We start from the raw sequence: 20,340 nt of genomic DNA on the forward strand, positions 1-20,340 counted from the left end.
AACAGACAAACCTGACCGGGTCAATTTTGACCCGGGAGGACAAAATGTCTGATTATTTGCTGCCATTAAAAATAATGAAATGGTTTCAAACCAGTATCCAGACCAAACTTTGACATATACTAGTCTGTGATAATCCATCAACATATAGTCCTCTGATCCTAACTATTAGTCAAAAGAATTCACAATTTCTGTTTTTTTTACCTTTAAAAATTTGGTATATTTTCATATAAATGAGACATATTGACCATGAATTCCACCAAGAAGTGTAAAAATAGTGGTAATGCGTTGGAATGAAGTTGGCTAAGAAGGTGTAACACAGAATTGAGTGATAATTTATACATTATGCTTTATAAACAGACAAACCTGACCAGGTCAATTTTGACCCGGGAGGACAACAAGTTTGATTATTTGCTGCCATTAAAAATAATGAAATGGTTTCAAAACTCTATCCTGATCAAACTTTGACATATACTAGTCTGTGATAATCTATCAACATATAGTTCTCTGATCTTAACTATTAGTCAAAAGAATTCATAATTTCTGCTTTTTTTAGCTCATAAATTTGGTATAGTTTCATATAAATGAGACATATTGACCATAAATTCCACCAAAAAGTGTAAAAATAGTGGTAATGAGTTGGAATGGAGTTGGCTAAGAAGGTGTAACACAGAATTGGGTGATAAGTTAAACTGGATGCTTTAAAACCAGGCAAACCAGACCAGGTCAATTTTGACCCGGGAGGACAAAAAGTACATGGTCGATGTGAAGACAACAAGGCAGGAAAATTCAGTGCGCTTGCATACACGGCAGGGTGTTCAGGGAACCACTGTTTCCCTTGAAAAAAAACCGTTTTGCTACGTTTTGTCTGCGCCGAACTTGGCCCTTAGAAGTGGTAATGCCCAAAACGGACGCCTAAATAGGGTGTTTGATGCAGTTTTTAATTTAATATATATTTTTTAATGTTATTATACAGTCTATGATTTTATGTTGACTTACGACGACCATAGCTTACCTGGTCGCAGCAGGAAAAAAACGTTTCTCCTTGTTTCTGCTGGTAATGGGGCAGTGGATAAGACACAAGACTTCGGTGTGAGAGACCTCGGTTCAAATCCTGTGAGATACCATGTCCCTGAGCTAGGGACTTAATCCCTAGTTGCTTCAGAGGCGTGCGACCTCTGACATTTATAGCAATTAGAAGTTGCTTTTGATGAAAGCATCAGCTAAATGAATAAATGTAAATCAACCAAAACTGTATTGTTTGAATCAAACTCATTGGTGTAGAATTTAGTAGGGACCAGGTTATCCAGCAACAATTGTCTTTAGCAATAATTTAATCAAACTAATTAAATATCCACTGTTGTCCATCAGGGTCTGTAGTCAATGTAACGTTATCTGGTACACACAGTCTGCCCTTGCTGTCGACCTTTTGACAGATTACAGCATGAGTCCAGGTGAACGTTTGATCTCTTCATGCATGCATATTGTCGGGGCAATTCTGTAATACTGCTACCTTTAAATGAAAGCCCAGTCAAAAGGGTCAGCCTCTCTACAGGAGGGTCACGGATGGCAGAGAGTTAACAGTTGTTGCCTCTTGAGTTTTAGATGTAGTTTCTGGTTAGTTTACTAGCTAGCTGTAATTAAAGTAATTAGCTATTCTCCCATAGCTAGGTGTAACTGGTTTGTGTCAAATTACCTTGTACAACGTCAGTAAAATGCAATGACCAACCACAGCATTGCTGTGCTAGCTAGTGTTGCCAACTTTGTCAATATGAAATAAGGGACAAAAAGTGGCCTGCTGCAGCTGTGCGGGTATGGTTTTGTGTGAATATACAGTGTATTGTTTCAAGGAATTTGTCATAATGATACTTAATATCTTAATTAAATATTGGGTAGGTTTAAAAATAGTAATAATTTACAGCAGGTACCTTTAGCACAGTCCTTTTATTGAACCACTACCTGTTACCTTTACTATTTGTCTAATACAAAACACTTGTGACTCTTGCACTGTCGGTTAGAAAAGATTATCCCCTTCATGTAGATATGACAAACTAAAAAGAACATAGCTTCTATATGCTGGATCTTTACTATTAAACACTTGTGATGTGTTTTATTCCCAGTTCATGCTTTGTCAGGCAGTTCATCAGAACTTGATGAATAGTCTACCATTTGCAGTTTTATCACTATTTTCATAAAAGTCAAGTAACTTGCACCGTACTCCATCAGACACAAAAAAATATCTCACTCACACTGGAAAAAGTTTTCTGTTTCCCTTGTTTGAGACGTCGGTGGTAAAACACAGGCTCACCTTGAGTCGGGGATAGATCATTCAGGATATCCCGCACAGTCTTTGGTCGTAAAACATTCATTGTGGTCACCTCGGCTTTTGTTCTTAAGTGCATCTTCTTCACAGCATTCGAGTCATGAAACAACACACTGTTTAGCTTAACAAGACAGTTGGTGCTGAAGTCCATGTTTGACAGTGTGATACACGTACGAGGCTTCACTTGCAACTATTTTGTCAATTTCACAGTAGCTGCATTTAAAGTATACTGAGCTTGCTGTATCAGTCATTGGATAGATCAGTGTAGTAGTCAATAAATGGGACAACAGAGGTCACGTATGGGACAAATCAATTAGGCCTAATATAAGGGACATCCTGGCTAATATGGTACAGTTGGCAACCCTAGTGCTGGCACAAGTGTCTTGCAATTCACACCACGATATGAGTAAGCCCTTTTTGCTCCAAAAGTTGAAACACCAAATATATTTCTGCCCCAAGCTCCAGTAGCATGCTGGTATTAACATGGGGTCTTTGGTGCCTGCAGAATGAATGGAGAATAACTTTGTTCAAGGTCACAAGCAAAGGTCAAAATGTGATGTTAATACCAGGTGAGAAAGTTCACAGTTCACTATATTTTTTGCGCAATTTGACAATTAGAGAAATTGGTCTGTTTCATGCTTCCTGACCACCACACAAGATATTCAATTGGACTTCCACCATGCACATATTGAGTATATATAGATATACTATATATATATATATAGTTTTGTAATTGGCTGTATAGAGCTTTGTCCCTGTTGGTCTAGTCCTGCTGGAACTATGCATAGCATAGCTGTTGAATCTGACAGTAACTTAAGTTACACAGATAGTTGATTTTCCGGCAAGTTTATATCCATGTCCCAAAACCAAATTGCTGCTGGCCTCCTTAAGGTAAGTGAAGACTGAGCCCAGACTTAGTACAGTTGGGAAGGATACAGCAGGAGAACCTTTTTGCCTCAGAATCATTTAATGGACCGCCCTTTGTAGGTTTACCACTTTGAACTGACTACCTGTTCAGTCAAGATGCGCTGGCATACACCTGTCCAAATAGCCTTCTACTCAGCTGTTCTAGATGATGCTACGCAAAACAAACAAGAAGAGCCAGTGGTGCTGGTGAATGCTTTGGCCTGTCCTACAGGATCTTCTGTCATAGGGGTCTTGTGGCTTCCCTGCCCAGATTATTAACTGGTATGTTTTACCTCTGCAGTAACAGAATCGCTTGGGTAAATCAGAATCACAGTGATAAGGCCAACACTCAGACTAAAAGTAACTCAAGATCGCCCTCTACTGGAATGCTTTATATCAGTAGATAGATGATTGATGAGGAGTCATTTTGTGACCTTACCCCTCATTAATTCCTAAAACACCAACTCTCAAGTCTTGCCGTGTTTGTTTCCAAACAACTGGAAGAATAGCAATAGTGTTAATGTCAATCTCTGCCCTGTTTAAGTTCTTAAAGTTTATGGCAGCAGCTGACATTATAACTTGGGCTTACACACTCAACGGTTTGCATGTCCATAAGCTATCATTCGACCAGGGCTGCTCTGAAAGGTGTTTCAGCATGTGACAATTTCCCAGCTTTATCCTGTGCTTTGAAATGCTTTCAGTATGGTAATCAGAATTACAGCCAGCATGTTCTTTTGTCTGGAGTGATGTGCCAAAAGGTTGCATATAGTAGAAGTGTATTATACATGTGAATAGCAACCTGTTAAGAACGCACTGCTGTCATAGATGACAACAATAATTTTAGCACCTTGATTAGTAGTAGATCTCTATGAATGAAATGAAATGAAATGAAATGAAATAAAAATTATGCCCTTGGTTCAGATGAGGATAAGGAATGCAACTTCCCCCAGACCACATGATAATAACTTCATACAACGTAATGATTTATTTACATAGCAAATAGGAAAACAACAGATTGCATTCTTCTATTATAGTCTATTATAAACATTTGGCAGCTGTCCACAGATGTAGCTTCGTGTCTGTCCAGGAGAGGGTAGTATTTAACATGGAGCACATTGGAAATGTGGTGATGGACTTTCAAAATTAATGAAAATCACTAAATTAAACACATTAAATGCATGACACACCTAAAATGGCCTTGGCATGCTGCATGAGAAAACACATTGGAAAACACTGGGGTGTGGGCTTTTTGCATTAAGATAATGTGTCTGGTTTTTCATTGTAATGTCTATAGTCTCATAATTAATAAGTGAATTCACACATTGGGCAAACCCTCCAATGCTTCCTCTTAGGGATTGTTGACTGCTGTTACATTTTGAATCTGAAGTGAATCTAAGTTATTAAGCAGTAAATCATAAAAAAAACATATCATCGGGATAATAGAAACTAATTGATAAATTACCTTTTGATTTCATTTTTTGACTCTCCAATATTTATTTACCTACACAGACATTCTGTGTAAACCTTGACATCAAAGGCTGCAAAGCCTAAAAAGAGCACAATACTTCTGGCAGGGAAATCGGTCTGGAAAAAAAAATGTTGCATGGTTTGTTTTTTATTAAACATTTTCGCCAGTAGATGGCGGCAATGTAAATCAAATGACAATATCAAGTATTGCTGTGCAGATTTCAGCAACATTAAGCACAGAATTCTCCCTGTTGCAGGGAGAATCACTTTCAACTCCAGGATCACCATACTCTGAAAACGAAATAAAATGGCCTGTCCTGTTTAATCCCATCCCACCTCATACATATGTAACTGTCAAAGTATATGGCTTCCAATCCATTTTCTCATTATACAAAGTCATGAGAAAGAACCAAATAGCAACACAGTGCCCTTTTAACATATGGTCTCTTACTTGTAGCAGTGACTGTCAGTATCTCCTTTAGTAGGCTATAAAATTATATTTTGCTCTGTTACAGAAACAAATAAACATAGATATAATTAAACAATTTTAATTTGTAGATTAGAAGTAGGGCAGTGGAATTGAAATTACCTAATCTAAATGGTTAATGTTAATGTAATGTTATGTTCTACGTTATTCTGCTGTAACACAGTTACTACAAAAAAACTTAACAGTTAATTTCGGGGTCACAAAAAGTCTCAGGAAAACGTTCAATTGTGCTGCAAATGCTGTGGGTAAAATATATAGGCCTAATGAATGTTTGTTTGTTTTGTTTAGGTTGATAAGACCACGGGCAAATGTTTAGTGTTTTTTTTTGTAATAAGGATACTGACACTGCCAGTCCCCATACATATGCAGTGAGTTTTAGTTGGGGCACTTAGCTGAAGTAAACAGAAAGGGAGGGGAGTGTGCGCAAAGCTTTGGGAAGGGGCATGCATGCAGACAACCGATCACTGCAAAGTGCTGAGCGCGGTACAGACTGGCTGTAGCCCACACCACTCTTTCCTCTGTCCAAGAGAAGACCCCAAACCTCTGCTGTGAGGCGCTCACACTCATCACAATAATGTGAAAATCAGACGGAAACGTTTGTCAGATGTTCAAACTCATCGTCGCTTCATTGTACTTCAGTGCCGTCCTTTTTCAACACTGTCACACAGTTTGCAGTCAGACTACTGTAGGCTATCCACGAGGCTACCTGGTGTGAGATGCGGCAATGTCCCGAGGAATATGCCCACGCGTAAACTCCTGCGGATCCTTTTGGATATTGTCAGCGGTCGTATTTGCGGTGAGTGTGATCGACGCGGACGCATACAGCTGTCATGAAGTGAGGACCGCTTTCCAGCTGCGGCAGGTCGGACCGCTGAACCGCGTTCCGGAGACACCTGGCACAGGTGAGCCAGTGGGTTTGGCTTCTAGTGAAGAGTAGCCTTCTTTGATAAGGGTACCTGCAAACATCAAATGTTTTGCTCATAGATCTGCAGACAGAAGTCACACATTTAGGTTAGACTACAATCATTGCGATTTCAGCATATGCCCTGTGTGTGTATATATATTATGGTCCAGTGCTTCTAACTATAATGTGCTTCTGTCAAAAACACACGTGGGTCAGTACACATGCACTGTGAGAGGTCTCCAAAAAGCAAAAGTAAGCCCAATCAAGTGACAGCAGCAAAAGTTTGAAAGGCTGTCTAGGCTGCAGATATTGCTTCCTTTGCTTTTGTCATATTGTCTCTCCCGTATTAGTCCTGTTAGTTGAAGAGACTTTTAGAGGGTTTTGACCATAAAATATCTATTTCTGATGAAGTGTATTGTAAACTGCCAAATCTGAGATGATCTTAAAGTAACATCTGAAATGTGTCTGTCCCTTTTCATCAAATTCCAAGGATCTGTCCATCATTGTACATTCTGAGCATCCTGATTTTTTCCACCCACCAAGAATCACAAATCTCTGTGTTAGTATGTAATATTACATGTTTCCCATATCTGATCTGTCTGGTTTAAAGCATCAGAGCCTCTTGATTTACTCCACAATTTGCAGCTTCACATGGTACCCAGCTGCTTATCTTACAATCCAGCAGTTTGGAGAGATTTAAACAATTATTTAGCAAATTTTTTTGGCAGAAAGCCACCCAGCGCATCCAAAAGCTGCTGAGACAGGGTTTTTGAGCTAGAACAAGTCTACTGTGATGTGGAGGTCTGGTGTGGTTTAATCTCTCTGGATAAAGAGGCTACAGTGTTGTGTCCACAACACGGGGAGGTGATTAATTTGCAGAAGTCAGTCACCACCAACCCTTTTGGCCATGAGTCTTTAGATACTTGGGGTGGTATAGGCCCTTAAGCTGACATGTACTTCAGCTCAGGAGCCACAGTTTATGAGAAGAGATTCTCCAGACTCCTACAATATGCCTATAGAGTCTTTTGGCACCTATTAGATTTTTTGTTAGAGTGATGCTTGAAAGCAGCTTCAGATGCATTGAAGGTTTTGTGGAATGTGCTTTCCTCCTGCACTCAGAGGAAAAGTTATTTTATGAGGATAAACATTGGTTCCAAATCTGTTTTGGAGGCAAAACACATTTTGAGTGGGTTTAGGCTTTGGTTCAACTATGCTAGTTTTGCTTGAAAGTCATTCTGCAAGCATAGTAAGAGACTTCATCTCTTAAGTGATTATGTCATATTTCTTTCATGTGGGGTCATTTCAATTGTCATATATTTCAACAACTCAACAGCAACTCATATAAAACTCAACAAATCTGTATATTTAGTCGGCATTATAATTATATTTTTTCTCCAGTCTTTAAAATCTTTTAATAGTTACTTTAAATGCCTTCTCTTTTATTGTGATTCTTTTAGCCTCAGGGTTATCTAAGATTTAAATGCATTTTTCCTCGTAAATACTCAAATACCAGTTGATATGTGATGTACAACTATCTAAATGACTACAGACCAGATTGCTTGCTGCAAAAGTGTCACATGCTGGTTGGTGGGAGCTTAAGTATCGCCCAGTCTGAGTCTGCAAGCTGTAACAGGGAGAAGAGCAATAGATAGCTGTGTGGGAAACATACCTACGGGTGCATCCAAACCACTTGATATGTTTGTTTAGTAGGGTGTCACTACTAGCAACAGAGGACGTCAATTTCATTACAAGCAGTAGTTTAGGGTTAGCTCTTAAAGACAACGGAAGGACCTTGGTCTTCTGAGGATGTTAGCAGTCTGGAGCAAGGCTTGCGTGACATGCTTTTACTTCTGCAGTGCATTGGAAGCTACATATGAGAATCTTTGGCGTGCATTTGAGCTTTTTACCTGACAGTGAGCAAACAGAAACATACACACACGCAGTATATTGTGAAAGATATGCAATACTCTTTCCTTTTAATGAGTTTTCTTCCCCCACCTCTAACCCCATCACAGTAAGATATTTTATTTCTTAGACCCACTCTCTATCTATAGACATTTTTAGAAAACGGGGCTGATATGAGCCAGATACAAGCTGAGGCTTCTTGGTCTGGACTATTAATTGATATAAATATTTGTGTTTGTTTAGAAGGTGTGGTGAACTGCATTTTTTGTGCATTTACACTCCACCACCTCTCTGCTGTCCCTTCCCCTCACAGCTAATCAAACATTGCTGTAGCTTCCCCGGTACATTTTGGGCTTCTATCTTATTTTGCTTTTTATTTGTACTTGTCCCAGAGAGGTTGTTTTGGGTCAGGCGCAATCTTGTCTTCAAAGCGGTGACCAATGAAAGGGGGTGTTAGAGTAGGAGATTTGGTGTATATGTGTGTGTGTACACAATTATGCTACTCTGCTTCAGTTCTCAGATCAAATGCCAACAAAAGTAACTCTCGAAATTTGAAGTGGCAAAACTTCAGCCCTTTTCACAGTCTGATGTTTGTTTTAGGATACAGTGCTGCGTTTCATTCATGTGTGGTGAACAGATTTCTCACTAAGCGCCAGGAGTTTGGCAGCAGAGCACTTGGCCGGCCAATTGGATATGATCTTATACAAAAACAATTGCACTTTCACAGTACATATTTAATGCAATATTTCTTTGTATGTAATCCTTGTATCCTAATAAAGAGCAATAAGTAGTGATAGTGTCTTATGATTATTAAGAGCAATGTAATCTCATGTTGGGAAGCAGTGGTTGTACTTAAAAAAAATACAGTACTTGCAATAAATGTAGCAATAGCTCAATTAGTATGAATAGAAATTTTAGGCTATAAATTAAAATTCTTTATAGGTGAACCCCACACCCCAAACTACAATGTGGTTTAAAGGCATTTTATTTGAATTTATAGTAAAAAACAACACTTAACATTTAATTGCAAGTGTGTTAGTGAATGACCCTTAAAAGACTCTGGAGTATTTTACCACTACTATGTCCTAGTAGTATGTCCTTGTATTAAATCATTTTCTATCAAAATATTTGCTTTGACATTAAATGTTTGTTCCCTTGGCTATACTTTATAAAGAGTGACTATCTCCATGCCAGATCCGGCATCAAGGGAACTTAGATAATGAGTGACATGAAGTTGCTTATCCTGTGATTATTTTGAAGAGTTATGACCACTTTGGTACAGTGGTACACAGCCAAACACTCCATATTGAGATTACTCCGGGGTGCTGATATAGCCCTTTGGAGGCAGATCATTTGGAAGGCAGACGGCTAGCAGTGCTGTTCGCAGACACGCTGCTTCTGCAGTTGGCTTCTGGGATAATGTCCTCAGATATGATCAACCTATTTTACAGCTCAGTGAAGACTATCCCGTTGAGCAGGGCTTATCTGATTGTGTACATACCACCACACATAACCCCTTTTTTCAATATATTACTCTATTGCCGTTCTCTGGTTTACTGAGTCATTAACAGCTATTTTAGAGTGACAAGAAGTGTCATATTTTGAATACAAGGCAAGCAGGGTCATGTGTTAATAGCAAGGGAATGGGAACACAGTGTGTTATCACATGTCGCCACATCCTTAACCAGTTACAGCGTCAAAAGCCTTGGCAAGCTCTCAAAGCTCAACATGGTCTTTGATTGGCTGTATAGTTATTTTGTTTCCTTTTTTAACTTGGCCGTTCTCACTGAGAGAGCATACACATGGTCCACACCTAATCCATACACACTTAAAATCATTGAGCGTGTCTGTTTTCTTTTGCTGGCCATCTGTCAACTTCCTACTTCAATCTAATGTGAAATTCACATAAGAACATTTCCAGTTTAGTTTTACAAAACTAAAGCCTTTAAACATCTCTGACAGTGTCTTCAAGTAAAAAACACCGTACAGATTATTGAACTGACAAGCACCTCGGATGTTCTTTCTCCAGTCCATTCCAAACACTCCAGCCTTACCAGTTACCAGCTGCCCAGTTTGAACCAGATTGCTCTGTCTGAGCTGTTTCCTACACAACAACTCTTACTGGCTTTCAGCCTAAGTCTATCTTGTGTTTCAGTGGATTGTGTCCTACCTTACACTCCTGGGTTGTGATTGTGGTAGATCTGGTTGTGATTTTATGAGGTTAGTAGACTGCAAGTATATCATCTACCTCTCCAGTAATATAACTATCTAGAAAAAATGAACCTTCTCGCACTATAGATAAAGAAATAGTACATGAGATGAATACTGGTTTCTGAGAAGGAGAATAGATTATCTATGTTAACATAATTACTCAGTCAGTCTGTGGCTGGACACCCCTCTGGTATAATGCTGCTTCATCAGGTCTGCATATATCTGCTCACCAGTCATCCACTTCTCTCTTTAAGCTTTGTCCAACCTCTGCCCTCTGGGTTGGCTTTAGGCCTTGTGCCAATCACTGGAGGCAGTTTCATCTTGGGGTCTGGGGGATCTAAACATTCCAGTTCAGTTTCAAGGTTGTCCAAAAATGCAGGTATGCGGCAAAGACCCTTAGAAATGTATTTTCATTCAACATGGTCCATCCAAAATACTGCCAATCTGTATAGAGTAAATATCCTGTATGTTCAGTGGATCTGGGAACATCAAAGAGGAACCTGTTTCCTGAGGCAGGAGAAGGGTAACTGCATTAATTGCCTACTTTCTAACAAAGTTATTCTTGTTCTCAGAAAAATATCAAAACAGCAGAATCAGGAAACCGCAGCCCTCCGAGTCATCAACACATTCCAAATCAAAACAAAGTTGCCATACCATATTGAGGAGATGTGAGATATAGATCATTTTGGAGTGCAGGAGTGGGAGTGAGTTTAAAAAGGATGGTAATAACATAAGCATCTTCTCAGCAGTATACTTTATTCAGCTCTGCTACTGTTGTACCACTTATTGAGAATGGCATGTGAGTTAGCAGGGTAATTATACAGTGGTAGAGTTTCTCCGCTCAGCAGTTTTGACTTGTGCAATGAAGGGCACTGAGGTGTTGCTGAAGGGATTGTGACTAAGAAGTCAAGACCCCTGATCCATTGCTTTAATACGGCAAATTACTCCAGAGGTGTTTGTCACCTGAGGACGATTAAGCGAATTAGGATTCAGAGTTGACACATGGTCTGTAGTGCAATGTGTGTTAAGGTGTAGCCATGCAGAATGAGTAGCTTACACACTGGGCAATCACTAAGGGCCTGGAGAATTCAGTCTTCTTGGACGATTATATTAAGTCACATTGAAGTGTAAAATAAAGAGTTGTTATTTTAAATCAGAAGAAAAGCCACAGCTTGTATAAACTTTGAAATGTGTAAAATAAAATACAATCACCATAGCAAATGCTGCTAAAAGAGTTGGTCATTGCATGCCAACTAGCTGCATTTGTCAACTCATATATTCTGCATACTGTTCATTGTATCACTGTAGCCCTCATTGCATCCCAGGCTGGTTAGTCCCAACATTTGACTTATCTGTTCTCATAATTTTCAACATATATAATAATAATAATAATAATAATAATAATAATGATGATACAAATCCATGAGTAATCATGGTGTGCTGTCTGTGAAATTCACCAGTATCTGGAAGCTCCAGAAACGTATTAGTTAATTTTTAGTGCAAAAACTATATCATGATGAACTCCACAACAAAGATATTTAGGCCACCACAGGACACTTGTGTGACATATGGAACCCAGAGCTTAAAGTTCTCCGGCGCTGTGCCGGAATTCCGCCTTGAGGCGTTTTTGTATTCGACAATATATAAATATGTCTGGAAAATATTCTTGCATATTTTTTTACTGTAACGTGTTAGGTGTGTGTGAAGCGCCAGTCTTCCTCTGCACAATTGGTGGCTTGGTGTAGGTGTATACCAAAAGAAAGGGGACTGGCACTTCCTGGCGACGTGGACACTCTTTGGCTATTGTAGGCCGTGAACAGGGCATGGAAGTTTCTATTGGGTCAATTAAGGTGTCACTCAAAAAGTCAACGTGTAGACGCATTTTGTTTACATGCTAGCTGTAGTTAGGCTAAATAAAGCGACACAATAGCAGTCCGTGTGTATTTAATCATAATTGTTTTGAATGTATTACCTCAGATTTGTTAAGTGATCCCAGTGTTTCCCACAGAATGACAGTGTAACTGTGGCACCAGCTATAAACAATGTGGTAACCTCGACAACCCAGCTGTATTCTAACGTTAACTTAGCTCTTCTTATTAGCTAGGCTCCTTACGTGCTTGCTAATAACTTTTTTTAAGCTGGGCGTCCGACAGCGTTGTGTTGGACAGATTTGTGCAGCGGTGTTCATGAGGGAGAGAGAGAGAGGGGGACGAGCGAGAGGATGTGCTGCTTGAATGCACTACGGCGCTCTGCAATCAAATACCATTTTAAATATGCCTAGTAAAAAAGAAATTGAAAATCAATATGTGGCGATCAGCGTTGATATTGTGGCGGGCCGCCACAAATAGATGAACGTATGGGAAACACTGGATCCACTGTTTGACATTAAGTGTTTGTTCTGATCATAAAAATAGTTTAAAACCACAATTTTATTTTCCAGCAAGATTACAAGCCCAAAACATAAAATCAAACCTATACAAGAATGTCTTAAATGCAACAATGTTGATGTCTGGTTGTAGTCAAGTCAGTGACCATTCCAAATGAATGTTTGAAGCAGGACTTGAAAATTGTTGTTAAGTCATGGTCCCCAAGCAATTTGTCAGAGCTTGAGTAGTAAAAAATGTGTCCACATGTTCAAAACTGTTACTGTTTTGAAAGGTGCCTACTAAACTTTGACTGGAATAGGGTGACAATCTATACAAATATTTGGGATTCTTAGATATTTATTTTACATTGACATTAAATTCTTTAGAACCATCATTAAACCAAATGCTTTAATTCAATAAAACAATAAAAGGTGACAAGTGCAAGCAGAAGTCACTGTCTTTCAGAGGTGTATATAGTCAGTATTCCATGTACTGAAAATGTAAATGGAGTATGGTTAAAAATTACACGTTACTTAAAAAAAAGCAGGCAGTCAGATATTAATAGATATGTCTTACATTGTAGACTTCAATGACTGTTTGAGTCCTTGGAAGACTGCAGCTCGGAGTCCTCAATACATATTTTAGTTTAGCCTTCAGGCAGAAGCCACTATAATGCTTTTTGTTAATAAACGATATGTGAAATATTTTCAATATAGAAGACTTCAAGATACAAAAGAATGCACTCAGCAATATGTTTGTTGTTGGACACACAAGTAGTGACATGGCTACTAATGATTCCAGAAAACAGCCTGGTACATTCGTGACACATTCAGCCAATCCTGACTGCAGTGGTGGCTTTAACAGCCAAAGTCCTTCTGAGTATCACTTACTCCATGCAGCTACTCGCAAGGGACGGAGAGGCCAGGCTGAATTCCAATGTGAGTCCCTGGATATTAGTTTCATATCACAGATAACACACAAACACAAAGGAGAGAAAGAGCCAGCCAGTGGGGAGAACAGGGTCAGGGACAGATGGGGAGAGAGGACAGACACCATATATGGTGAAATGACAACATTAAAACAGAATTAACATTAACAACATGATTAAAACAATATCATACCTTCAAAGAGTAATGACTATGTGACAGGGACATCTTTTCCACGTGGCCAACAGTATGCTTTCCAGGAGCCACATTCATAAAGCATTTTGCTTTACCACTTAGGGTTCTAATAAACGGCACTAAAAATTTCACATTAAGACCTAATCACCGTCCTGCTGAGAGAAGAAGTTTAGCTTGTGATAGTGTTTCATGAATTGGCATATTTAAAATATCTACAATGATGTGGTCCCACTTGTGTGTAGACACTGCTATTTTTTGTTGGTGGTGGAAATTGAAAGGATATGAATTGATGGATAGATGCATAGTTGCACTTAGCCAGTAAAAAGTAGCTGAAATGTGTTCTTGGATTGCTTCTTTTAGTTGATGAGGTGGGTGTGATGAGCTCTGCTCTCACTAAAATACTGTGAAATTAAAAGTGAACAGTTTTAAAAAGGAGGGTGTCATTAAATATTTGATGGTCAAAGATTTAATGTCATTTATGCAAGGATATTAAGGATGAGCTGGACCTAGACTAAATACATAGAAACTACGTAACCATTATTTTTATGGGAGTTGCCCCTGATTAATTTAAGTATAATATATGTTTAGACCTGTAAATATCCATGGTTTGTATGTAGAAACAGACTGGGTTTCTCATTTTTATCACACTCAAATTTGTAAAAATGCACTATTAAGCCCGGTAGGTTTTACATTGGGATATAGAAGACGTAAGCCCAAAACAAACATGTATTGTATGCAAACTTTATACATTGATCGTCCAGCAGGTAAGCGACAGAAATAGCAGTATTCCTCAACACACACACGCACATACATGCGCACACAAACAAACAGGATAGGACTTTGCAGAAAGGGTGTCAACAGGGAAACAATGTCAACAGGGAGACAGTGTCAACAGTAAAAGAGTGGACTGAGATGGAGATAATGCGCTGGAAGGGGCGGGACAGCCAGTTATGACTTCACTCGTCTGCTCTAGGATGGGAACAAATGGAGCCTCACTGGGTAATTAAGAGACACCCAGGCCTCGCTAGGATATGCCAGGCAAATGGGAGAGAGGGAGCAGAAAGGGAAAGAGAGATTGAGAATGCAACCCTATTGTGTTTCATGGAGGGATTTGGACAGTGAGGCACTGGTCTTGCGGTCTGTCAGGCCATGCTTTAGGCTCTGGTTACAACACCTGCCTCCAGCCACCCCCGTCCAGCCCTCCCCTCTGTAAAATGAGTTTTCATATCAAACTTCAGCATTATGGAAATGTCCCTGTGCATGTGAATTTGTGCAAGGAAATTTGTGGGAAAGGACAATTTTAAGAGCCCATGCTAATTGTGACCAGTCTCAGTGATGTCATGACAATGTCTATATGTAGCGATGGTGAGAAGCAGGTGTCACTGGGAGGGCAGGGTGGACTCAGCTCAGAGGTTTCAGCTGATGTAATTGTGCCTGATTGAGCTGTTCTTTGGATCATAGTATTTCCAGTTAGGTCATTGCCTTCATGTGGTTGTTATGAACTGCAGTATTATGGCTAATGACTAGTCTAAAAGGTGATTTCACACAAATTACTGTGTGTATGATTGACAGTAAATTTTGCATTGCAAAACGCTAGTGCATGCATGTATTTTTTGTGTGTTTATGGGACATAAAGTCTACATGCAAGTACAAATGTATATCTTGACGACATGTGTGCAATCATATGAGCCAAAGATATTTATATATTTTGCGGAGACAGTATTTATAGCAGGAAACGTGGATGAATTCTTGATCTACTTTCTCACCCTCCCGTGGTGCCTCTTCTGTCTCCCAGTAGAGTTATGGCCTATCTATGTACATACACAGGACACTATACATATACTCACACTATGTATGTACATATGTATGTATGTATATATATATTTATGACATTTGTTTACAAAATTTATAATTTGCACTAATCAGTTATCATAACTCATCCAAACTTAAATACCTCAATTCTTCTGCACTTATATGTGTCACTGTATATGTTACCACTGACTGGAAAAAATATATATATATATAAATATATAATGTATATAAATGTTTGTCATTAAACATTTCTACTTGTATGTCTATTTCTGCTTGACTTTCCTAGATGTGGATCTATTGGTTTGTAAGCACCAGGGTCCGTCCTGCTGCACCCGGAAGATGGAGGAGAGCTACCAATTTGCTGTGAAAAGAGAAACCCTCCATAACATTCACTCCTACAGCTATGAGCTTGAGCACCTCATCTCTGGCCACTTGGATGCCTTTCAGGGTAAGTGCTAGGACAAAGGGTAGCTTTAAGCTTAGGTTAGAAGGGATTGGCCTGAGACACTGTGTTGGTGTTTATGGATAGGAAAGAGATGTTACATCTCTACCATTGCATGAGACCTTATATGTCTGAATGCTTCTACAAAGTATTAAATTTAAAAACTTGACCCAGCTTTAAGCTGACGTGAAACTAACCTATTGCACATTATTTAAATCCAAATTTAAAGAGGTGGTATTATGCTCATTTTCAGGTTCAAAATCTTATTTAGGGGTTGTACCAGAACAATTTTACATGGTTTAATTTTCAAAAAAACACCATATTTTTCTCATACTGCACATTGCTGCAGTTCTTCTTTTCACCCTATGCGTTGTACGTTCCGCTCTTGAGCTACAGAGTGATGCATCTTACTTGTACAAAATCTTTGTTGGGAGTTGCACATGCGCAGTTCCCAGGTAAGGACTACTAGCCAATCAGAAGCAGAGAAGGGCGGGTCGTAAGAAACAGTGCGATTAAAAAAAAATAAAGAAAAGAAAAAAAAAGAAACAGTGTGATCCAAATCAAAGCCGCTTCAGACTGCGACCGTAACCTAGCAGATGGTGTAAGTTACTCAAGTTCACAGCCACACAACATCATTGTTCCACATCTTACCATACCAGCTATAACTTTAGCTGTGTTAGACAACGTTTACAACAACTTCGCACTTGAACAGTCTGTAAAGTTACATTGCCGTGTTTATTTTAAATATAATTCACAGCCAATAAAGCATACTTACAGGTTGTGATTGTGAATTTCCAGGCCCAAACAGAGTCAGAGTTGCATCGTCTTTTAAGACTAAACGTTGAACTGTTGCCGGTGTTCTGACGATCTATGCTGTCTTGCCGAAAAATGCTACCATAGCGCAGATCGATAGACTCGACTCTACTCGGCCCTGCTCCGTTTTCCATTGCAGATAGTACCTAGAGATAGTAAGTATCTTGCCGTCATAGCGACGCCACACACAACTGCCGCGACGTAATGTTCAATGCGACACACACATCAGCGATCCACACAGCTTTCTCTTTCTTAAGTTAAAATGTTTCAACATTCCTCAGAATGTAAAGACATATAAGCGGTATGAAAACCTTCCAGTTGTGTTTACCTCTGCTGTTGTTGCTGCAGCGGTCTGTGTGACGGCGGGAGCAGAGGGCTCTGTGAGCGGGCCGCTGGCCTCACACACTCCTCCGGGTTGGCACAGGCTTCCCCGCAGCCACTTGTAGAGCTCCTCAACTCCGAAAATATTCAAGCACATTTTTGTTTGTCGCCATCACTTCACCTCAAAACTCAGAATTGGATTTTGTGATTAAATTCCATACAAAAACTGTAAAATATAAAACTTGGCCTCTGTCTGGCGCACGCAATGATGATGCAGTGAATAGTGACGATTCTCTCTGACCAATCAGCAGTCTGTTGTGTTTTCACGTTACATTTTAGTATCCCTCAGCTCGCTTGGAACCTTGATGGAGGTGCGGTGATACCAAAACAAAGCTGAGTCGAGCCAAAGGGGCTCCGCTCAGACTAGCTTGGTTTGAGGGCGTGCCTGACCACCGCTAGCCGCTTGGCAAGCTTTATGACGAGTTTTCATTGTGACGCCACAAGTAAAGGAAGTGAAGGGCTGGACTACAAACGAGCTGTTTTGAGGCAGTTCAGAGCAGAGCTTTCTGTGGGAGATGGGAACTCCCTTTGGACTGGACTTTGGGCTTTTTCACTTTGCAAACCTGTTACATGCACAAAAAAGATATATAACTCAATAAAGGAGAGGGGAAAAGCCAAAAAGCATAATACCACCTCTTTAACAATAAAAACAAAATTACTTTGTGTTTGTGTTCTTGCTTGCAAAGAATATTTATTTGTCCAATATTTGTTGAAAAAATGTCTACCCCCAGGATCTCGGTCACAGACAAGTGTCTTCCTAGGCCTGCGTACTTCCTGAGGAACACAGGCCATTGACAAAAGCACATCATCCCCTTTTTCGATCCAATTAACAGCCCCTTAAGCCTTAACCTCTTGTTCTTTGCTACTTCACCACGTCACTCTAGGTCTTCCTCTGTTTCTCTTGCCTTAAGGGTTACATTTTAATGCCTGTTTGGTGATTGATTTATTTTGTCTTCTGAGTTTGTGGCCTATCCAGCTCCCCTTCCTTTTCCTTCTAATTTAAAGTTCAATGGGTTCTTGCCTAGTGCATTCCCACAGGTTGGTGATGGTGTCTGGCCAGTAGACTATGAGGCGTCGAAGGCAGTGGTTTATGAATGTCTGTAGTATGTTGGTGTAAATTTGTTTTGAATAAAAAAAATTGGTTTAGTTTTTGGTTTAGTTTTCAGTGCTAGTGCTAGTGGGTTTCCCAGGTGTTATTTAGGATGTTGAATGCTGTTCTTGCCTTTCCCATTCTGGCTATGACATCTTCAGCCATCCCTCAATCCACAGTAATTATGCTCCTAAGATATGTAAAGCTGTCTACCTCCTCTAGTTGGTAATGATCTATGATTATTAGTGCATTGTTCATATTATTGATGAGCCTTGAGCCTAGGTGTAACAGCAGTCCTTTCTAGTTTGTGTGATATATATGTGATATATATCCCCCATCTGTTGGTGAGTATATGCAAGTAGTGCTATATCATCAGCAAAATCTAGATCCACTAGCTGTTCAGGCAAGTGTGCAGCTCAGAAAAGGGGCATGGCTTAGCCCCCCCTCCGCATTCCCTTCTTCTGTGGGTTTGGCGGCAACAGAACTGTGGAGACGGATAAGTGAGGGTAAATGGGAAAAGGATGGTATAGAGTCCTTTCTCTTAGCCTTTAGTATTTGAAAGATGGTTTTGCTTTGTCATTATCTGATCCTGCTCTCAGGATAGAAAAACAATTACTGCAACTATTGAAGAAATAACAGTAGTTTTGGAGAGTGAAACAATCTGCGCATGAATTATTTTAGTTTGTTTGGTGTTTACTTTTGGGTGTATTTTTTGGTTCCGATACCTCTTTGGTAGCCCGGTCAGTTCAGATTTCTGAGTTCCGGATAAACAAGGCTCTGCTGTAGATACAAAGCCTGTTTCAGCGAGGACTTGCCTGCCAAAGGGTTTTGTACTAAACCCAACTGAATCAAGCAGTGCACTAGTTGCCCAAGCTTCCCCTTCCTCTTCCTCTAGTAATTGCAGTGCCATTTAAATTTAAACCTTTCTGAAACAGACACATTTTTTTTCACCTCAAAACCTCCAACACTATCCCACAGTATGGGAGAAATGCTTTGGATGTTTTTAGTGTTACAGGAATTTCAGTACCATACAATTAGTTTTATAAGACAATGGATGCTTAGACGCTATGTTGGCCAAGTCCTGTTTTACGATGGATGTAAGAACACTACTGGTCTTGATGTCCAATATGGAAAACTACAGACAGTGTACAAACAGTGTAATTGGCACAGACATTCATGTCAAGGAAATCATGGAAGTCATTTAACATGTAAATGTCTCCTAGACAGGATATATTACTGTCACATAGTGTTCAACATACTACACCACCAAGATATGAAATTCTAGTCCCTTCCTAAATATTACTATTTAGGTGTTCACATAGTGCTGGATATATTGCAGGTATTTTACAAGCATGTTACATGAATAGAAGTAACTGTGTGTCAAATAATGTTCCTGGTATTCATCCTTTTCATCATCATTAAGATCTTTCCCTTCTTACCTCATGTCTGAGCCTGTCTGGAGAATGAAGATCAGGTGTTCCACATATCCAGAAAAGGCCAAGATGGAAAATAACAATGGAATAACAATAGAAACTGGAGGATGGTGGTGCCGAAAATGATGATGTCACTAGCCCTGAATTTGCAAGGCCTTCTAAGGACAGTCTCTGTGCTGTCTGAGTGCCTCGAGTGGAATGTGAAGTAGCAAGTGGCTCATATACCGCATGCAGTAATTAGAATATGATTTAGGCTGATACCATTGGTGCTGCTATGCACTCGCTGGATGTTGGAAAATTGTTTGTGGTAGCTTTCTTCTCCTACCCCTTTATGTTTCTACTGGATCTATACAATTGCACCACATGCAGTACACCGCAGACTTGTCTACAGGCTAAAAACGCTGCTGTTAATGTGTGTTTATTTGACAATTCTTTCATGATGTGGCCACTACTTTCTTTACAGCTTTTCACACATGTATACATGTCTGTCATATAAGTCATACCGTAAACGTCAACTCCGACCTTTGTGTGTTTACTTTATAGACTGTAGCTTTTATTGTTTCAACTCAAAATCACTCCTGCTGATTGCTAAAGTTTAGCCAAAAGGACATGCCCGTTAAAAAGGAGATGGTGTGTATGTGTGTGTGTTTTCATTGGCCTGCCTTTGTTTTGACAGCCCTAA

The 20,340-nt window shown here is 39.6% G+C and overlaps 1 protein-coding gene across 2 annotated transcripts in view; it reads left to right on the forward strand.

Moving 5' to 3' along the window:
• Positions 1-5,551: 5,551 nt before the first annotated feature.
• Positions 5,552-20,340, forward strand: part of gpc5c (glypican 5c) — a 105,840-nt gene continuing 91,051 nt past the window's right edge. The window contains exons 1-2 of one of the 2 annotated variants that reach the window (XM_038718142.1): positions 5,552-6,082; positions 15,786-15,947. In XM_038718142.1, the coding sequence (XP_038574070.1) occupies positions 5,905-6,082; positions 15,786-15,947 (340 nt within the window). In that variant the 5' untranslated portion in view covers positions 5,552-5,904. The remainder of the gene's footprint in view (positions 6,083-15,785; positions 15,948-20,340) is intronic. The other variant, XM_038718141.1, reaches the window with a different exon arrangement.

Source organism: Micropterus salmoides, unplaced genomic scaffold, assembly GCF_014851395.1.
Source record: "Micropterus salmoides isolate LMB-PRFRI ecotype aquatic unplaced genomic scaffold, ASM1485139v1 Ms_hic_scaffold_14, whole genome shotgun sequence".
NCBI lineage: Eukaryota > Metazoa > Chordata > Actinopteri > Centrarchiformes > Centrarchidae > Micropterus > Micropterus salmoides.